This window comes from Podarcis liolepis, assembly GCF_965112155.1.
Source record: "Podarcis liolepis genome assembly, chromosome: 12".
NCBI classification, from domain to species: domain Eukaryota; kingdom Metazoa; phylum Chordata; class Lepidosauria; order Squamata; family Lacertidae; genus Podarcis; species Podarcis liolepis.
Genome location: NC_139563.1, coordinates 35,355,627 through 35,374,037, shown reverse-complemented (window position 1 = coordinate 35,374,037; position 18,411 = coordinate 35,355,627). Strand labels below are relative to the sequence as shown.

The 18,411-nt window shown below is 43.2% G+C and overlaps 2 protein-coding genes across 10 annotated transcripts in view; both read right to left on the bottom strand.

Annotated features, from left to right (window-relative positions):
• The window catches only part of STK31 (serine/threonine kinase 31), a 33,785-nt gene extending 28,130 nt beyond the window's left edge, over positions 1-5,655 (bottom strand). The window contains exons 1-6 of one of the 8 annotated variants that reach the window (XM_083467892.1): positions 5,500-5,655; positions 2,440-2,478; positions 2,322-2,365; positions 2,020-2,118; positions 1,414-1,488; positions 663-821 (exon numbers count right to left, since the gene is read on the bottom strand). In XM_083467892.1, the coding sequence (XP_083324018.1) occupies positions 663-821; positions 1,414-1,488; positions 2,020-2,118; positions 2,322-2,365; positions 2,440-2,467 (405 nt within the window). In that variant the 5' untranslated portion in view covers positions 2,468-2,478; positions 5,500-5,655. Of the gene's footprint in view, positions 1-662; positions 822-1,413; positions 1,489-2,019; positions 2,119-2,321; positions 2,366-2,439; positions 2,479-3,319; positions 3,819-4,735; positions 5,170-5,235; positions 5,349-5,499 lie in introns of those variants that run through there. The other 7 variants (XM_083467897.1, XM_083467891.1, XM_083467893.1 and 4 more) reach the window with 7 other exon arrangements.
• A 2,102-nt stretch (positions 5,656-7,757) lies between these two features.
• On the bottom strand, positions 7,758-17,911 carry FAM221A (family with sequence similarity 221 member A). 2 transcript variants are annotated; one of them, XM_083468526.1, is made up of 7 exons: positions 17,408-17,911; positions 16,327-16,500; positions 14,799-14,989; positions 13,735-13,941; positions 11,761-11,874; positions 9,261-9,349; positions 7,758-8,092 (listed from the first exon to the last, which is right to left on the bottom strand). In XM_083468526.1, the coding sequence occupies exons 1-7, from the start codon at positions 17,470-17,472 to the stop codon at positions 8,030-8,032; spliced, it is 903 nt and encodes a 300-aa protein (XP_083324652.1). In that variant the 5' UTR covers positions 17,473-17,911; the 3' UTR covers positions 7,758-8,029. The 2 variants fall into 2 exon arrangements, with proteins under 2 accessions (XP_083324652.1, XP_083324653.1); XM_083468527.1 differs by lacking the exon at positions 17,408-17,911 and adding an exon at positions 16,969-17,313.
• Positions 17,912-18,411: the final 500 nt, after the last annotated feature.

Below are 18,411 nucleotides of genomic sequence, written 5' to 3'. Positions count from 1 at the left end.
CCCGGAAGTACAGGAATGGGTTACTTCCAGGTTTCGGCAGTTGCACGTGCACAGAAGCACTAAATCGCACTTTGTGCATGCGCAGACGCGCCGAATCACAACCCGTGCATGCACAGACACACCGCTGCGGGTTGCGGACACTGCGGGTTGTGAATGTGCATCCTGCACGGATCACGTTTGCAACCCGAGCGTCCACTGTACGAGCTGTATTTGATTCCCTCTACTCCAATGGAAATTGCTTGACCACCAAGGTATGTTTTGAGAATTCCATTGGGAACAGAAATAGCTGCTGTTTGCAATTCTGCCTGAAATTCAGAACAGAAATCAATCCAATCCAGGGACTATGATTGGTATTTGTTTGTAATCTTCTTTGGGGTTTTGTTGTTGTTTTTTAAGATTGCAACCGATACATAATTACTTCTTTTCTAAACACTGTTTTGACATTTCCTCTACACTGAAATGGACTGTGTGAAATAATTATGTTAAACCTATGTAAACAGTTACATAAATTAAGTAGGAGACAGCAAGATGGACAACATAGCATTTGGTGGAAACTGAACCACAGCACTGATTGTAACACAACAGGTTAAAACAGAAATCAACTGCCTTTTTACATTCCTGATTGCTGAACTGTTCATACACATGTGAAAAGTCTGTCTCACCTGGTCAAAATGATTTAAATCTTGATTAGCTGAAATCTGTAATCCCCACAGCCTGTACTTTTTCGCCACACTAGGAAACTGCAAGTTTTCTGGAATCTCAACTATTTCTGATCGATTGAGAACCTCAGAGTTTCCATAGTCTATATATAATACCTGGCACTGTAATAAAACAAAAACCAGTAAAACAAATCAATAAGAACCAATTGCCTATTGGAGTTATAGCTTATGGTGTTCACAGTACATTATGTCTACCCGGAAGTAAGCTGCACTGAGTTCAAGGGGACTCACTCCCCAGTTGTCTTTGCATTCCTACATGCACACAACTTTAACTAAAGAAATAGTTAGGAATCTGCAACCACTACTAAAGAAGGTTAAGCACTTGCAGAAAATAATTTAGTTATAGGAAGTATTTCTGCACACATCTAGCTACTAAAAATAGAATTAAAAAGCCCAAAGAAATGACAGTAATCTTATGTTATTTGAGAAGTTTCTGCCCTGTTACTTAAAATCCAAGTTAGCAGTTCCTTAAAGTTTAGTACAGAAACTAGGCAGAAAGATGTTGGATTAGCTAGGCCTGATCAAGCAGGGCTCATCATTAGACTTGAAACCATCAACATGAAATAGCACTATCAAGTAAGATTTGGACTCAATGATTTCAGGAAGACAGTATCCAAGCTATTATCAACTAAGATTTGAACTTAAAAGATTGGAGACTGTATTTCGGAAATCAATCTGAGTAGGAATTCCTTGCCTTTTCAATATTGATAACCTTCAGTACTTTGCATCTGTACCAACATTTATCTTCAGAAAAGCATCCTCCATAGATCTGCAAATTAAAAAAAAACAACCACAGGTCACTTCAGGCTTGCATGTATTTGTAAGCCATTTTCTTCAGATGTTTTTAATTCAGTGGTTTATTCTGTAGTGTTTAGGTGGCAGGCAACCTTCTCATGAATACAGATATAGAGGTGCCTTTTGAAGATGCTTAAATGTTTGAACACATACACTTATGCAGAAGTATGCAGTATAACACTAGTTCTTAAGGAAGTCACTTAAATGTACTGTCAACCAAGCTTACATACAGTAGAAAATTTAACTCTGCATTCCAAAAGTGTTACCACTGTAATAAAGATAACAATCAAGACGAAAACCTTCAAATACAACCAAAAATGCCAAGTTTACCAAATGGGCAACTGAACAGCTGATACAATTCATCTTTACCACTGTAACCCCACTTCCTGAGTCAAAAAACACAACTGAACTTTTCAAATTTGCATACACAGGACTGTAAATTCAAATGATGCCTATTAGATGTTCTTATACTTATAGGAACCAAGAAACAACATGTACAACTTACCCTGGTAAGATCAGGATTGCCAAAGACTGGGCTGGCTAGAGGACAGATTTCAGCTAGAGAACGGCTAGTCTTCAATATGTCGCTATGTCTATTAATATCCTGAATGGCACAAATTAAACTTGAAGTCAACATTTATATGAAAGGCCTTTTACACTACTAATATAAGAAGGGGTACAGTTTTCAGGCGTGCTCGTAAAAATATGGGCAAAGACTTGCTTTTGCCAAATTTAATAATTAGTTAGTTGCCCTGATCCCACTTTATTCAGTTAGTCATTCATCACTTCCCACAATCTTAACCTTACCTGTGCCCAAAATGTTATAGCATCTTCAACATGGCAGCTAACAACTGTGGGCAGAAAGAATTACAAGTCAGCTCATGAATTCAGCGTTAAAGAAGTAAAACAATATTAGTATGTGTACCTTTATTATATCCTGAATCCTCTTCCATATCAGCAGAACCTAAAACAAGACATGATCCATGAGAAAAATGTTTATGTAACGATAGTCCAAAGCGGAGTGCCATGTTGATTAAACATGAGATATACAGCTTAGTACCCCTATAGACTCTGAAGTGTAAATTTTACGTCACTGTTTCGTCTCCTCCTCCTTCCCCAGGATGTTCATCAGATACCATGCGATTGCCTCCAGGAAGATCTAGGTGTCACAGACAGTCCAACTGCCTACCTGGGGATGAAGAGATTCTGGTGCTACCTGGCCTGACCTGGGGGGGGGGCAGGTTTCCCCATGGCCACAGCAGAACCTATAGAAAACAGCTAGAATAAGGTTACCAGACATCCCCATTTCCCGGGAACAGTCCCCGGATTTACAAATCAGTCCCCATACAAAATCCATTGATGTTGAAAAGTGTCCCCGGATTCATTGAAAAAAATCTGGTAACCTTAAGCTAGAAGTAACTTATAAAGACTATAGTATGGAGTTTTTACATCCTTCTCTTCCTCCCACTACTTTCAGCAATCCCCATTACCCAACTTCAGCACATTTCCAGAGCCTTAAAAATGCACGTCTTACATCAGAACACAAATCTATGTGGGAGATTTTTCAAGAATGAAGAATAAAGCTACCAATGGCTACTAACCATTGTGGCTATATAAGTAGAAGCATTACACTCAAGTCCTGCCTAGAAGGCTTCCCATAGGCATCTGATCAGTCACTGTGAGATGCGATGCTGGACTAAACGAACCTTCGGCCTGATCCAGCAAGCTTCTTATGTTCTACCAACTTTCTCCACACCGTACATAACGTTACAAGCCTCACATCATGTCCCACCTTACACACCTACCTTCTAAACTAAAAAGTGCCAGCTGCTTTAGCCTTTCCTCATAGGCAAGGTGTTCCAATCCCACCATAAATTTGGTTGCCATTTTCCAGCCTTACAATATCCTTTCGGTATATGGCAACTGTACACAATATTCCAGTCAAGGACATATATAGGGTATTTCAATACAGCCAGTTCTATTTTCAGCGAATAATCCCTACCATGGAATTTCCCAATAATCCCTAGCATGGAATTTGTATTCTTTGCAGCTGCCAGCAGACGGCATTGACACTTTCAATGGATTATCTACCATGAACCAAATATCTCTTTCCTGATTGAGCTCAACAACTTTGCGCCCCCACCCCAATAAAGCAGCTCAACAACTTTCGTGGTCTGGATTTTCAATTTTTTTGAAATATGGCAACCCTAGATAGGGCCTATTTGCACCTTCAGCACGCACATTTCCAGAGGCGGCTTCCCTCAAAGATGTATCCCAGCCTTCCCCTCCCCCTTCTTCTTCCCAGAATCCCCTTGCCCTTCCCCAGAGCAGTTACCAGGGCAATCTTCCAAATCCCCAGTCTCTGGTCATACCTAGGGCCCTTGTCTTGTTAACGACCCTTAATGGCTCTCTATTCTTCCCTTAATGGCCTTAACTTGGCCACTCTATTCCGAACTTAAAAATGGAAAACATAATGCTGGTGGTCAACAAATGAGGTTTAAAGACTGTCTCAAGGCAAATCTTTAAAAATGTAGTATAAACACTGACAACTGGGAAACACAGGCCTGCAAGCACTCCAACTGGAGAACACCCTTTACCAAAGGTGTCATGGGCTTTGAAGACACTTGAACTCAGGACACAAGGGAGAAACATGCTAAGAGGAAGGCATGCTTGGCAAATCCACACCGTGCTCAACTCCCACCCGCAAACCAATGTCCCCACTGTGGAAGGGCGTGTGGATCCAGAATTGGCCTCCACAGTCACTTACGGACTCATTGTTAAAACTGTGTTTATGGAAGACAATCTTACTCTGCTATGAGTGATGCTAAAGAACAAGGAGACGACGACCCAATAATTCCTTTGCATCTTGTATTTCTCCCTTCCCACCCCAAATAATAATCCTAGAATTTTATTAATTTCTATGTCCTAAATCTATTCCTAAACCTACAACATACAGCAAGGACAGTATGTGTAAAAATGTGAGCTGTCAGGTCTCCTCCACACCAAAGTTTTACCACATGGGTGAAGACACTACAAAAGGCTTTTAGTCTCTCCCCCCACCCCGCCCCTGAAACCCGAGGATGTTAATATTGGCTGGCCTCTCTTTCAGGAGAGCCGTCAGGTTTGCAGAGATAAAAGTACGGGGGGGGCGTGTAAAGCGCTATATAAATGCAAAAAACCTGCCGTCCACCTGCCTCAAAACACACCCACCCACCCCTCACATATTTAAGATTCAAAGGAAAGCGGTAACAGGCCTGTTTTTCCCTCAGATGAAGCCTTTCCATAATCTGGCCCTTGAAAGAAGACGCCCCGCCATTTTGCTAAGGCTCGACGCCACTTACGCGTCGCCCTCAGGCGCCTCCTCCTCTTGCTCTCTCTGTCCGTCCAGGAACGCACCAATGCTTATGAATGGCACAGAACCTTGAACGAGAAGCGGAGTCGGCGGGAAAGTCACCGAAAGACACCCCCCTCTCTCCGCAAGGCACCAGCAAGCGCGAACTTGCGCCCTTTGCAAGCCACGCGGCTGCCGACGGTGGTTGGGAGGATGGAACAGCGCGGACTTCGTAAGACTTGCGCGCTTTCATAGGCCCCGCTGCGCCTCCTGTTGACGCACAGGCGCGTTGAGACGCAAAAGAAATAGTAATAATAATTTAAAAGTCCCAGGGCGCTCGACGGTGCTACTGGACGGCATTGAACCCCCGCTGATTTCAATGGGACTTACTCCTGCGCAGGGAAAGCAGCAGTATTGAACGCAGAGACTTTGGAGAAACAAACACGCGTATGATCTAGCTGCGATCCTAAGCACTTAAGCGACTTTATTTTATGTTGTGAACCGCCCTGAGTTCCAAGAATGAAAGGCGGTATATATAAATTTAATAAATAACACTTAAGTTGCTGGGCGGGGGGGAGCATGGTTGGTGCAATAAATGTTGAATTCCTAAACGTGCGAATTCAGAAATGCATTTTTTTAGACTTTCTTAGTTACCCCTTGAGAGCCGGATCCCTATACCGAGTTAAGCGTGGACAAGCCACTTGAATCAATATTTGATTTCAAACAGCGATGCTATCCCGTCTTTCAAACAAATTCCAGGGTGGGTCAACCTGAAACCTAACTTGCTCCTATTTGTATCTGCGGCTGGGCGCTATGGAAAGGGTTGTGTGGAGGACCCGGGGAGGAGCTGCCAAGCGCGACCACCCCCTCAAACCGGAGGCATTGGCAGATATCTGACACCTGAAGGCGAAGGATCTCTACGGTGAGTGGAAAGATTGCAGGCGCACCATCAAAGCTGAAACACAGGACGATCAGTACACGGCGTCTTTAGGGAGACATGCAATTGAACTATGTGCTTGCAGAATCTAAAGGGGTTTGCAACCCGATCTTTCTTATGCCTGTTTACTGGGAGGTCGCCTTGAAGCTGTTCACTTGTTCTTTTCAAGCGGTTTTCCTCATAACGTGACTTGCCTTCCTTGAAAGGGCAAGTAGCAAAACCCTCCTTTCTTCCCATCCAGTATGCATGGACTGTGTAGTTTCTCTCTGAACAAAAGCTTCTGAAATAATCAAAGCCTAACACTTGGTTGGGCCATGTATTTGCTGTTCCACAGGACATTCCCCCCCCACACACACGTCAAAAGGATCTGTAGCAGAACTGGAGTACTTTGAGCCCATTGTTTGTTGTTAAGACTCCAACTACCATCAACCCCAGCCAGTATGGCCAATGGTGTAAGATTGTGGGAGTTGTAGTCTCAACGTCTGGCAGGCATAGGATGTCCATATCTGATGTATAGTGCGAGGGTTGAGATCCTCAGACCTGGGGGCCAAATGTGGTCTTCTTTTTCTACACTGAGCCTAGGGGTGTTGCAACTATGTTCGGCTGAATTGGGAAGAACGGAAAGCGAGATATAGGAGGTACTGATTTTTGGTCTTGCACAGACCACTGCTGAAATTTGAAATACCAAAGTCTGCCTCTGGCCACATCCCTCACGATTTTGTACCCAGTGTTTTTTGCCTGGCTGGAATGTGTCCTTCAACTCTGAAAAATGCCTCTTGCTTGTGTGGATGGAGGACAGGAATGTGGGTGAGCGTAAAAACTAGTCTGGACAAAGGTAAAATGTACATTTGTTGCTCTACCCACTTTTACCTTCGGTTCCCACTCACCACTTGCATGTGGCCCTGTCTTAAAAAGACTTCTGCGCTACAGAGTAAAAGAGAAGATAAAATGTACTTTATGAAGTGCACTGATTGATAATGACTGTACTATACAGTGGTACCTTGGTTCCCAAACGGCTTAGTTGACAAACAAATTAGCTCCCGAACACCGCAAACCCAGAAGTGTTCCAGTTTGTGAATATTTTTCAGAAGCCAAACGCTCATTTTGGCTGTTGGCATTGTTTCCAGGGCCAATCAGCCAATCAGAAGCTGTGCCTTGGTTTCCGAATGTTTTGGAAGTCAAACAGACTTCCAGAACACATTGAGTTCAAGAACCGAGGTACCACTGTGTTAACAAATTCATTGAAGTGCTTCTAACAGTGTACCCCTAAGCACCCTTACTAGGAGGCAAGTGTGAACACACTCAATAGGATTTACTTCTGAAATAAACAGTTTAGGATCACACTGTGAGGCTGTTGTTTTAAAAGAAGTTGGGCTGCAAGCCTAATTCCATTTACCTTGAATCCAATGGGAATTCAAATTGAAATAATACTAACAGCAATAAGAATGCTTCTAAGTAGACGTAGTTAAGGATTGTGCTGTTAGTTATAAGTTTAATTGAACCAAGTAGGACTTGTTTCAAGTAAATTAAACGTGTACAATTCGGCTCCACATATCTGGTATGCCAACATTTCTGCTGTATAGCTTCATGTTAAACCTGATTAGTTTTCTTCAGCCTCTAATGGAACTACTGGTCATAAACCTGTAAGTATCAGCAGGTGGCTATCAAACAAGCTCACTTCCTAGTATTATCTCATTCTGTTTTGCTCAATAAAGTATACAGATAGATTGCTTATTGTTCACTGTATTGTTAATGTTAATTCCTTTCATAGGATGAAAATCATAACCTTAACAGTCTAATTTTATGAGTATTTTGGCCCCATGCTGTCCTTTCAAATCCAGAGTTTTTATCACTGGTAGCTTGATATTTTTATTAGAAATAGATAATGATCACATTTTAAAACTTTGAAGGAAATAAAACAAATCACCCTTTGACTGGTGTAAATTTTTGTAGAAGAAAAGAAGCTCCAAACAGCTAAAAGAACAGGGATATAATTTTATTATTTGATCTCTGTATTCAGACATGTTTTGCTGATACTTAACATGTGAGTGAAAAAACCATTGTCCTTGGCATATTCTATCTAGCTGGATGACATTATATTTGCTTCCATGCCTAGAAAGAAATAGATGTACTACCACATATTATCTTATAGAAAAATCTTCACATACTGAATTCATTAAAGAAAACGTATCTAAACACTAATAAATCACTATGAATAAAAAATGTATTCTTTTGTTTTATTGGTTATCATGAATTTTTTGTCACTGGATGCTTTCCTTTCTGTTTTGCAGCAGCCTTTTCTTGCTTCAACTGTGATGAAAAAGAAAAAAGAAAACATTAAAATACATTCACTTATAAAATAACCTCTTTTGACTTAAAGACCTAGCCAATTATAAAACAACGCAGCTTCAAGGAGTGAGCTACGCTCATTTTCCTGCCAAATTTCACATTGCCTGTACTTAGCTGCAGCCAACCTAAGTCCAGCCACTTTTCTACCCTATTAGCATTAATGCCGTTTCTCACTGTGAGCCACTCTGGTGTGCTATATACTTTCTGGTTTCTTCCTTCTTTTCACCACTTCTTTTCACAGTTGAAGTGGATGGCCACTACAAAGCAAAACCAAGATCAGAGTACAGTAGACCCACCAGATACGAACTTAATTTGTTCTGGGGGTCCGTACGTACCCCAAAAAGTCCGCATCTAGAGGCGCCATTTCTGCACATGCACGTGGCGCAGTAGAGTGCTTCTGCGTGTGTGTGGCAAAACCCAAAAGTTACATTACCCAAAGGTAATGTAACCCACGGGTCCACTGTAATGTTGAGACTGCAATAGGAGATGGTGGGAGCACAAGGAAAAAATAATCATTATTGCTATTATTAATTTATTCATTTGCTACTTAATGCCCAGATGGTTTACAAAACATGAAAGCATAACTGCACAACATTGTTAGAAATGCAGACTATTTAAAAAAAGACACCATAATTAAAATATACAATAAAACAATTCCCTTAAAACAGCACAGCAATTAAAACAACAGGCTCTGGCCAAGAGATCAAGTGAATGCTTGGGTAAGCAGGTATGTCTTCAAAAGCTGGTGGAAGGCCAAGACAGAGGAGGCCTCTCATATTTCAACAGGGAAATTATGCCACAATACCAGAGCCACCAGGGAAAAAGCCCACCTCTGCGTCACCGCAAGCCAATACTAAGCAAACTTACCACAGGAAATCATTGCTCTCGGTAAATCCATTTGACCAGTTCGTGGTGTTTATCTGCTTAAATTTCTATCACTTAATAAATTATGAGAAACCTGATATTTCCTTCTCTACAACCACATTTGATTCTGAGATACCAATATAATGCCCTAAAGTATTTTAACAAAGTTATATAGAAATTAAAAATGTCTCACATTCAGCAAAAGCAAATTATCTTCAGCTTTAAAGAAATGCTTTTGCTTTAAACTACGTATGCAATGGCTTACCCGTTCCTGATACTGTCTTTCAAAATAAGCCATGTCATCTTCGTCAGGTCTTCTTAAAGAGGCAACTTGCATTGCTGTACTTGCACCTCCTTAAAAGCAACATACTTTTAATTAGATAAATTCTAGAATTGTATCAGGGCAATATCAAATGTTAGTCATACTCAAGTAGATCAAGGGGTCTTCTCTGTTGAGTATGGCTCAAGTGGATATCATCTCTTGTTCCAGAGCTTCTCAGATCAGAATGTATTAAAAATTCATTTCATTAGAATTTCGTAACATACTTACTGGAAAGCAAGGCTCACTGAAATCAATTGAACTTACAACCAAATAAACATGCTTAGCACCTCTAATCTCTCCTGTAATCACACTTTCCAGCACATGAAATTGAAAAGATAACTACCATCTTGAATCAGCTTGTTTGACAAGAGAATATGTGTAAATAAGGTTCACTCCTGCTTTTGACTTGCCCTCATTGTTCAATCCTTAGTACATCAAACCAAAACATACTAGCAAATGCATCAGCCCACCTCAAACGCCTATTTATAGGAACAGCATCCATGATAAAATGTATCCCAAGTTTAACACCAAACATGGTAAGGTAAAAAAGGTAAAGGTAAAGGACCCCCCTGGACGGTTAAGTTCAGTCAAAGGCAGCTATGGGGTTGCGGCGCTCATCTCTCAGGCCGAGGGAGCCGGCGTTTGTCCACAGACAGCTATCTGGGTCATGTGGCCACCATGACTAAACCACTTCTGGCACAACAGGACACTGTGACGGAAGCCAGAGCACACGGAAACACCGTTTACCTTCCCGCTGCAGCGATACCTATTTATCTACTTGCACTGGTGTGCTTTTGAACTGCTAGGTTGGCAGGAGTTGGGACAGAGTAATGGCAGCTCACCCCATTGAGCAGATTCAAACTGCTGACCTTCTGATCGGCAAGCCCAAGAGGCTCAGTGGTTTAGACTACAGCACCACCCACATCCCTACTGGACATAGTAGTTTCTCTCAGACCCTCTGTCATCTCCCTCTCCTCTTCCATTAACTCCCTGGACTCCAACTGTACAGGGAATCCTGGAAGGAAGCTTATTCTAGTTGTCAGAACACAGGAACTGTATTATGTACTTCCCAGTCCTCAGAAGATCACATACACCCCCTTGCTCTCTGCCAGAGTACCCTACCAAGTCTTCATTACGCTCTGCCTAGAGTGACTTGAGTTTTCTTTTTCTGTTAAATTTGCACAAAATGACTAATGCAGTTTGGGTTGGCCCAGAATGTTCTACCACTTGAGGCAAAACAGAAAATGGTGCCGCCCCTTCCACTGCCACCGCCCTCCCCATAATCTCTTCCGCCTGAGGCAACCGGAGGCAGCCCTGGGAAACCTTGGCATGCTGAAGGTGGCAGGGGAGAATACAGTGGTACCTCAGGTTACAGACGCTTCAGGTTACAGACTCCGCTAACCCAGAAATAGTACCTTGGGTTAAGAACTTTGCTTCAGGGTGAGAACAGAAATCGTGCTCCGGCGGTGCGGCGGCAGCAGGAGGCCCCATTAGCTAAAGTAGTACCTCAGGTTAAGAATAGTTTCAGGTTAAGAACGGACCTCCAGAACGAATTAAGTTCTTAAGAAGAAGAAGAGGAGTTTGGATTTGATACCCCACTTTATCACTACCTGAAGGAGTCTCAAAGTGGCTAACATTCTCCTTTTCCCTTTCTCCCCCACAACAAACACTCTGTGAGGTGAGTGAGGCTGAGAGACTTCAGAGAAGTGTGACTAGCCCAAGGTCACCCAGCAGCTGCATGTGGAGGAGGAATGGAGACACGAACCTGGTTCCCCAGATTACGAGTCTACCGCTCTTAACGACTACACCACACTGGCTTAACCCGAGGTACCACTGTGATGGAGGCTGGAGAAGAACAAGCAGTGGTGGGGCTCAGGGGCCCCGCACCGCCTGAAACGGCAGCGTGGGGCTCGCATCCGCCAGGCGTACTCCGAGGGCAGCTTGCCGCGGCACCCCTCTGGGCGGATTGTTGCGGCGCCCCCCCCCCCCTGGGCGGAGCGCAGATCACTGCGGCGCCCCCGTGGACGGCTCACCCCGCCCCCACCACTCTGGGTGCTGGAGCAGCTAGCTACGCCCCTGGTGGGGTGACAGAGAAATCAGGTGACAAGCGCAGGAGGCAGCTAGCAATGCATTCCTCAGAGGCTCAGATCTTCCACATGTACCCACTCCCAGGTGATTGCCTCACTGAGCCTCATAGGTAGGCCAACCTTGTATAGAGTACCTTTCCTTAACTAGGCACTCCAACCTCCTAATTGCTGAACCGTCCCAAGAGCAAACACATTTTAAATGTGTGCTAAACTTAAATCCCCTAAAGGCTGCAACCATTACACCATCGCTGATGCTAGGTCACATATCTGGAAAGGCAGCATTTATTCAGCTGCTCACGGTGTATTTAATCAGGCAACACATTGACTACTTAAAGAAAGAAAAGTAATTCCATTACCATCTGTTAACTGGGGACGTCCTTGCGTGGAACTCGAAGGTCCCTGCAATGCTTTTAGGAAGGGATGATCCATGTTGGTTACAGGAGATTCTAGGAACTGGATGGAAGGTGCTCCTTAAAATGAAACCAGCAGTTTAGGGAGAAGAAATCCAAATTAACCAGAAACATGAAGAATTGCAGCCACCGATGAAAAACAAATTAAAAATGTTGCTGATTCAGTAAGACAAACAAGAAGCAAGTCCAACAAAGCTAGCCAACTCTGTCTTGAAAAAGAAATGTGGTGATCTACCACGGAGATAGAAAATGGCACCCTGAATTGAAGACCAGTTATTGGTCTCATTAAAAAACACTGAGCATTTTAGAATTATACTTGTTATTAAATTAAAACAAATGTTTGAAAATATAGATAAAAGCATAACGAAAACGGGTGTGTGCCAGATTTATTACTTTGGCTGTGGAAGGAGCTAAGTGTAATATGCCCATGGCTCAGATTTTATCACTTGCTGTCTGCCTATGTTCTGTTAATTTGCAGCTGATGTTTCCTATTTTGTTGGTGGTGGTATTCAGCATTTAATTATTATATTGTTTCATGTGCAATTCCTCCCTGGGGTCATTTGAAATGGGGGGGGGGGGTTATAAATTGTGCAGGGAGGAGCTCTACTATTTTGGTCACAGGCTGTGCAGCGTTTTAAAAGAAAGCACCAATCACATTAGGCCTGGAAGAGCATGGGCAGTCATGATAGTTGCTACGAAATGGGCCAGGATTCCTAACTTTGTATTTATTTAGGAAGAAGGGGGCAACATCTTGCTGCTTTAGTTTCTAAGTCATCTTCAGATACAACTGCCTGTACTACAGTCAATCCTCAAGGCTACAAAAATGTGGATAAGAATGACAAGACCCCCTCTGCCTCAGAGCCCTTGCAACAGATACAAATGATAAAATCAGGGGTCAGCAAACTTTTTCAGCAGGGGGCTGGTCCACTGTCCCTCAGACCTTGTGGTGGGCCGCACTATATTTTGAAGGGAAAAAAATGAACAAATTCCTATGCCCCACAAATAACCCAGAAATGCATTTTAAATAAAAGCACACATTCTACTCATGCAAAAACACCAGGCAGGCCCCACAAATAACCCAGAGATGCATTTTAAATAAAAGGACGCATTCTACTCATGTAAAAACGTGCTGATTCCTGGACCGTCCGCGGACCGGATTTAGAAGGCGAATGGGCCGGTTCCGGCCCCCAGGCCTTAGTTTGCCTACCCATGATAAAAATGCACTCTTCACCAGTGCCATTATCTGCTTTTCCAGGACAAAGCAGGCTTAGGCGAAATCCATGGATCTGTATCTGTTTTGCTAGGATGAATAGTACTTTACCCAAAAAAGACACAGCAAGTCCCCCATGAGAACTTGTTTTCTTTGGAATCAGTTTCAGGTCATTTATTATTTTACTTTATCACTTGTCCCCAGCTTCCAAACTGATAAGGGTTAAAATGCCAAGAGAGTGGTAGTCAACCAGCTTTTACTCAAATTTTTGAAATAAATTAAGACATCTAAATTAAGTCTATAAATGTCAAGAGGTCCACAATGAGTAAAATTTAGTTGAATACCACCCATAGATTTGGGAATCATCAGTTTGGCCACACCCAACTTCAAAGCTCCAAATTATCTCTGCCAATGGCTTCATATGAATGTTAAACTGCATGGCAGTAAGGCCAAGGCTTGAGGGGTACCACAGGTCAAATCCCATGGTGCTGACCTTGTCTATCCAACTGCACATTGCTAGGAAAAACATACCATTCATTTTGTGGGGCATCAGACTACCGGATTGGTACCTCTGCACCTATATTTATAATTTAAAACTACATAGACGTTGCAATCTGGTTAAATTATCCGATACACTTTGGAACTACCAATAAAGCAAAAAACAGATAGATGAGAATTCAATTTTTCATTTCAAGTCCCCCGATTCTTACCTATCCCACTGTCATCAAGTCTCATGTATCCTTCTGCTAGTGAACTAAAGCCAGTTAGTCCTCCCATGGCGGCATATGGGACATCTTGCCCCACTGGTTTTCCTTGGGCTAAGCGTTCCTCTTTTGTTTCCACTACTGTTTCATGAGCATATGTTGGCTGCCCACATCCACAAGTAAAGCAACTGTGAAACCCTGAACATTTGGAACCTAATTCAAAACATTTTAAGACAGCATCAGATAGACCAAAATATTTGACTCCCTTTCACTCAGTGGCAGTTTTGTTTTGAGTATTTCCTCTCTGAGGAAGTGTGCCAGTGTGGTGTAGTGGTTAAGAGCGGTAGTCACGTAATCTGGGTAACCGGGTTCGCTTCCCCGCTCCTCCACATGCAGCTGCTGGGTGACCTTGGGCTAGTCACACTTCTCTGAAGTCTCTCAGCCCCACTCCCCTCACAGAGTGTTTGTTGTGGGGGAGGAAGGGAAAGGAGATTGTTAGCCGCTTTGAGACTCCTGAAGGGGAGTGAAAGGCGGGATATCAAATCCAAACTCTTCTTCTTCTGTAGCCCCAACTACACAAACAATTGCTACAGCTGGAAACAGCTTAATAGGATGTGTAAGTGTATTATTTGAGTCCAGGGCAGACATGGTGTAAATCTAAGGCCTACAATATTTTGAGATCATAAATACTATTTATTCTACCGGTACAATGAAACATATTTAAACAATAATGTTCAGGTGGACTCTACTTATACAGAAAGCTGCCAGTGGTAGAAAAAGTATCCTTCAAAAAGCCCATGTTCAGACTCCCAGATACGGAAGTAGTATCAATCAGGAAATGGTTTAATAGTATGCAAATTAAGCAGATTTGGAATGTGAAATACAATGTTGAGCTTGCCTGCTGAATATGAGTTTTCTAGTTACAGAACCCAGCACATTTTCATTAGTACTCTCCACACCTACAAATATACATGGTTATAGTATCACACAATGCCTCAAGGGACATATCTGTGTAATGAAAAACTGCTACACTTACATATGACATGCTTATTTATCCAAAACTCACTTACATGTGTTGCATGGAAACCCGGGTGCCGCACTGTGCTGATCAGCAAAGTGCTTACATCTACAGCGGATGGGCTGAGTCCCATTGAGAGGAACGAAGTTATAAGATTTGCATGGGCAATGGCCCACCCGACAGGGTAAAGAAATAGGACGTTCCTTTGGGATCTCTTCAAAGTCTGTTTTGTGTTGTTTATACCTGGGGGAAGCGAAATGTAAACATACTATTCAGCGGTCATTTGCTTTATTTATTTATCATTTATTTAGAGAATTTGTACCCTACTCTTCAGGCAAAAAGGCAGACCCAGAGCAGCATACATGAAATCAAAACAAGACATGCCCTACTTAAATACTTAATTTTAATTTTTATTTTATTATTATTATTATTATTATTATTATTATTATTATTATTATTATTATTAATTTTAAATACAATGCACAAGGGGGAAAGGACAAGGAGGAAAAAGGAAAATAAAACTCAGGCATCAATTTCTAGACGGCTGTTCCTATATTGAGCAGCTGGCACAGTTCAGAGGCAGGAGGTGGAGCAGGGCCTCTAGCAAAGCAGATGCGATGAGACCGGCTTCCTGTCTCTCCCTCTGAGGCAGCCTGATAGCTGCTCCCAGATGATGGTTGAAGGGATGGGGAGGCTTGATGGAGGTGGCCTGTTGCAGCAGAACTGATGGAGTGAGCCCTGCTTCTCCGCTGTGCCACTGCTGGAATGGCTGTCCCCAGACAACAGTTGAGCTTTTTAAAAAATATTATTCTAAGCAATCATGTCCCAATCTTTTATGAATGGGACCAGGTTCAATAAACCACTTTGTTGAGGTTGCCACCAACCCAGCCTCTCTCTCGAATCTTCTGGCACATAGAGAATTTCTATGGTAGTGAGTCAGTCTTTTACTGTGTGCTAGTCTTGCCAAGAAAAATTATTGCTGCTTCTTCAAAGCCATGACTGAAATAAGTCTGAACATTACATGTGCCAGGGGGGAAATGAAGGCGCATTGTAATGTTAAAGCCATTGGTAATGCTAAACAAGGTTTATAAACCAATAACAAACTGTGGCTTACAAGCATGGTTTGTTTGTGGTCAATAAACCATGGGTAAGGTGCTGGGCTGGATGTTCGTGTTAAACCCTCATTTAGTAAGCAATTGTCTATAAACCGTAGCTTAACATTATGTGGACCATGGCAGAGGGGGATCCCAGTAAAATATTTAGACACTTAAATTTGTAGACCATTCAAATTATTTGGAATATGCCTTTGAATGTCATCCCAAGGTACTTGAAACATAACCTGAAGGTGCTCTTTTCCATTTTTTATGCATTTATATGGAATATTATGAAACAATTTTCCTGATCTAAGAAATATTCTAAACTGCCCTGTGATCCTTGGATGAAAGGCGGTACAGTAATTTAATAAATAAAAACAAATGCTTCCTAAAGCTTTGCAAGCCACAAGTTCTCAAGCTAACTGCACAACAAACAAATACTTCCATTGAACAGGAAATGTCTATGTAGGGCACAGAATGCCTCACCTGTGAGTACAAAAACATGGGGTTTCGGGGCCCACAAGTTTGCAGTCCATGCCAGTTGGTGATCTCCAGCTCACAAACAGTCTGTTTTGTAACCGTATTGGTAACATTTTTTTCTTGTACTTTTCATATTCTTCAGGAGTAAAAAGTTTCCCTCCATCATCTTCACCTACAATTCTACGAAGAAGCGTTGCATGTTTAATTACAAACATCAATGTTCTGATAACACACACACACAAAAATGAAGACTGTTGAAATGGCTGTGGCTTGGGAGAAAGGGAAGAGACAATCTTGGAAAGCCTAGACTAGGAAATGTTTGCCGGGTGTTCTATTTCTGCTCATATCTATGTCGCAACATCAAAATAGTGCTATGATCCTCAGCATATTTCATGGAACATTCCCATTTAACTGTCTCTAACTGGAGGAAGCGGTTGAGGGCTTCATTCTTTAAAAAGGCTATAAATCATAAAGTTTAAACATGTATTCCATACGACTTCATATCCTAGGACCTAGTCACTCACACCTTAAACTAAAACCTATAACTGATTTCAACTCACCACAAAAAGTGAGTCTTTAGATTCGGTTGGATTAAATATTCTTTCAAATTCTTAACAATCAGAGGCTAGCCCTGTTACAGACACCCACCTTGTTAAAGCAAGACTGGTGCCCCACGAACAGCTCTCTTATGTGTTTTGCTCGCTGATTGATTGTGGGGGGGGGGGAAGAAAAAAACTCAAAGCGTCTTACAAAGAGATAAAACAATAAAATCATGCCTAGGTGGCGCATCGCTCAGGAGTATCACGCTTAGTAGTGAAGAAGGCAGGTTGCCAGAATCTGTGCGGAAAGACGGTCCTTTAGGTTGCTCGGGGTGAAGGACGTGCCCTTTGCACATGCTCAGAGGGCCCCTCGTGAGTTTTGGGTTTTCCGAGCGAAAAGACTTCGAGCCCCAACAAAAAGTGGAGACGACCTGAGCGGAGCGTCCCGTCCCCTCGGCCCGCTACCTACGCAGTGGCGATCGCCGCCAGCGATCCCCTCCTCCCCCCCGGCGGCCTTTCGTCCCCCTCCTCCCCTCGGTCCCGCTCACCTCTTGTATTCCAGGTATTCATCTATCGCCGCGGCGGCCCCCGGTTGCAAAGTCAGCCGCTCCATGGCCGGGATGTGCCTTCCCCGCGGCCGGAATTCCCTACCGAAAGAGGGAAGCACACGGCGGCGAGGGCTGAAGGGCCTCGCGGGAGACAAAGAGGCGGCCCTCCCCTTTCCCTTCCCCGCCACCAGGAGAGGCGGGAGAGGCGGCTGCTTCGCCAACCTTCGCCGTTTGTTGGGTCTCTAAGCGACGGTTCCAAGCGCGCCTTTCAGCGCCGGCTTTCGCTTTTTGCTGGCGGGGTGAGAAACCCCTCACGCCTCGCTAACTCCCCATCGATGGTTCGAACTTAACCCAGTTTAATATTATTATAGGCAATCCTAAGGCCCCAATTATAAATATTCATAAATGCACACGTATCTGACTATATAAACCATGTGTCTTGAGAGCAATCCTGAAGCCATTTTGACCTCAAATACTGTATTCCTTTGCGGTTAAGGGAGGCAAATGGGGAAAGCCAGCCCGTTTTCTCCCCTCCCCCTTACAAATCCTGTGCTAAGAGCGTCTTTGTGTATGAATAGGGCGAGCCTGTGACCTGGATTCAGGTCAAGTAAAGTAATAGTCCCATGGACTGCAAGAAGATCAAACATATCCATTCTTATGGAAATCAGCCCTGAGTGCTCACTGGAAGGACAGATCCTGAAGCTGAGGCTCCAATACTTTGGCCACCTCATGAGAAGAGAAGACTCCCTGGAAAAGACCCTGATGTTGGGAAAGATGGAGGGCAGAAGGAGAAGGGGACGACAGAGGACGAGATAGTTGGACAGTGTTCTCGAAGCTACCAGCATGAGTTTAACCAAACTGCGGGAGGCAGTGGAAGACAGGAGTGCCTGGCGTGCTCTGGTGCATGGGGTCATGAAGAGTCGGACACGACTAAACAACAACAACAAAAGTAAGTCATCACAAAAGGATTGCCCAGGCAATGCAATCAGGGACCATTCTTAGGT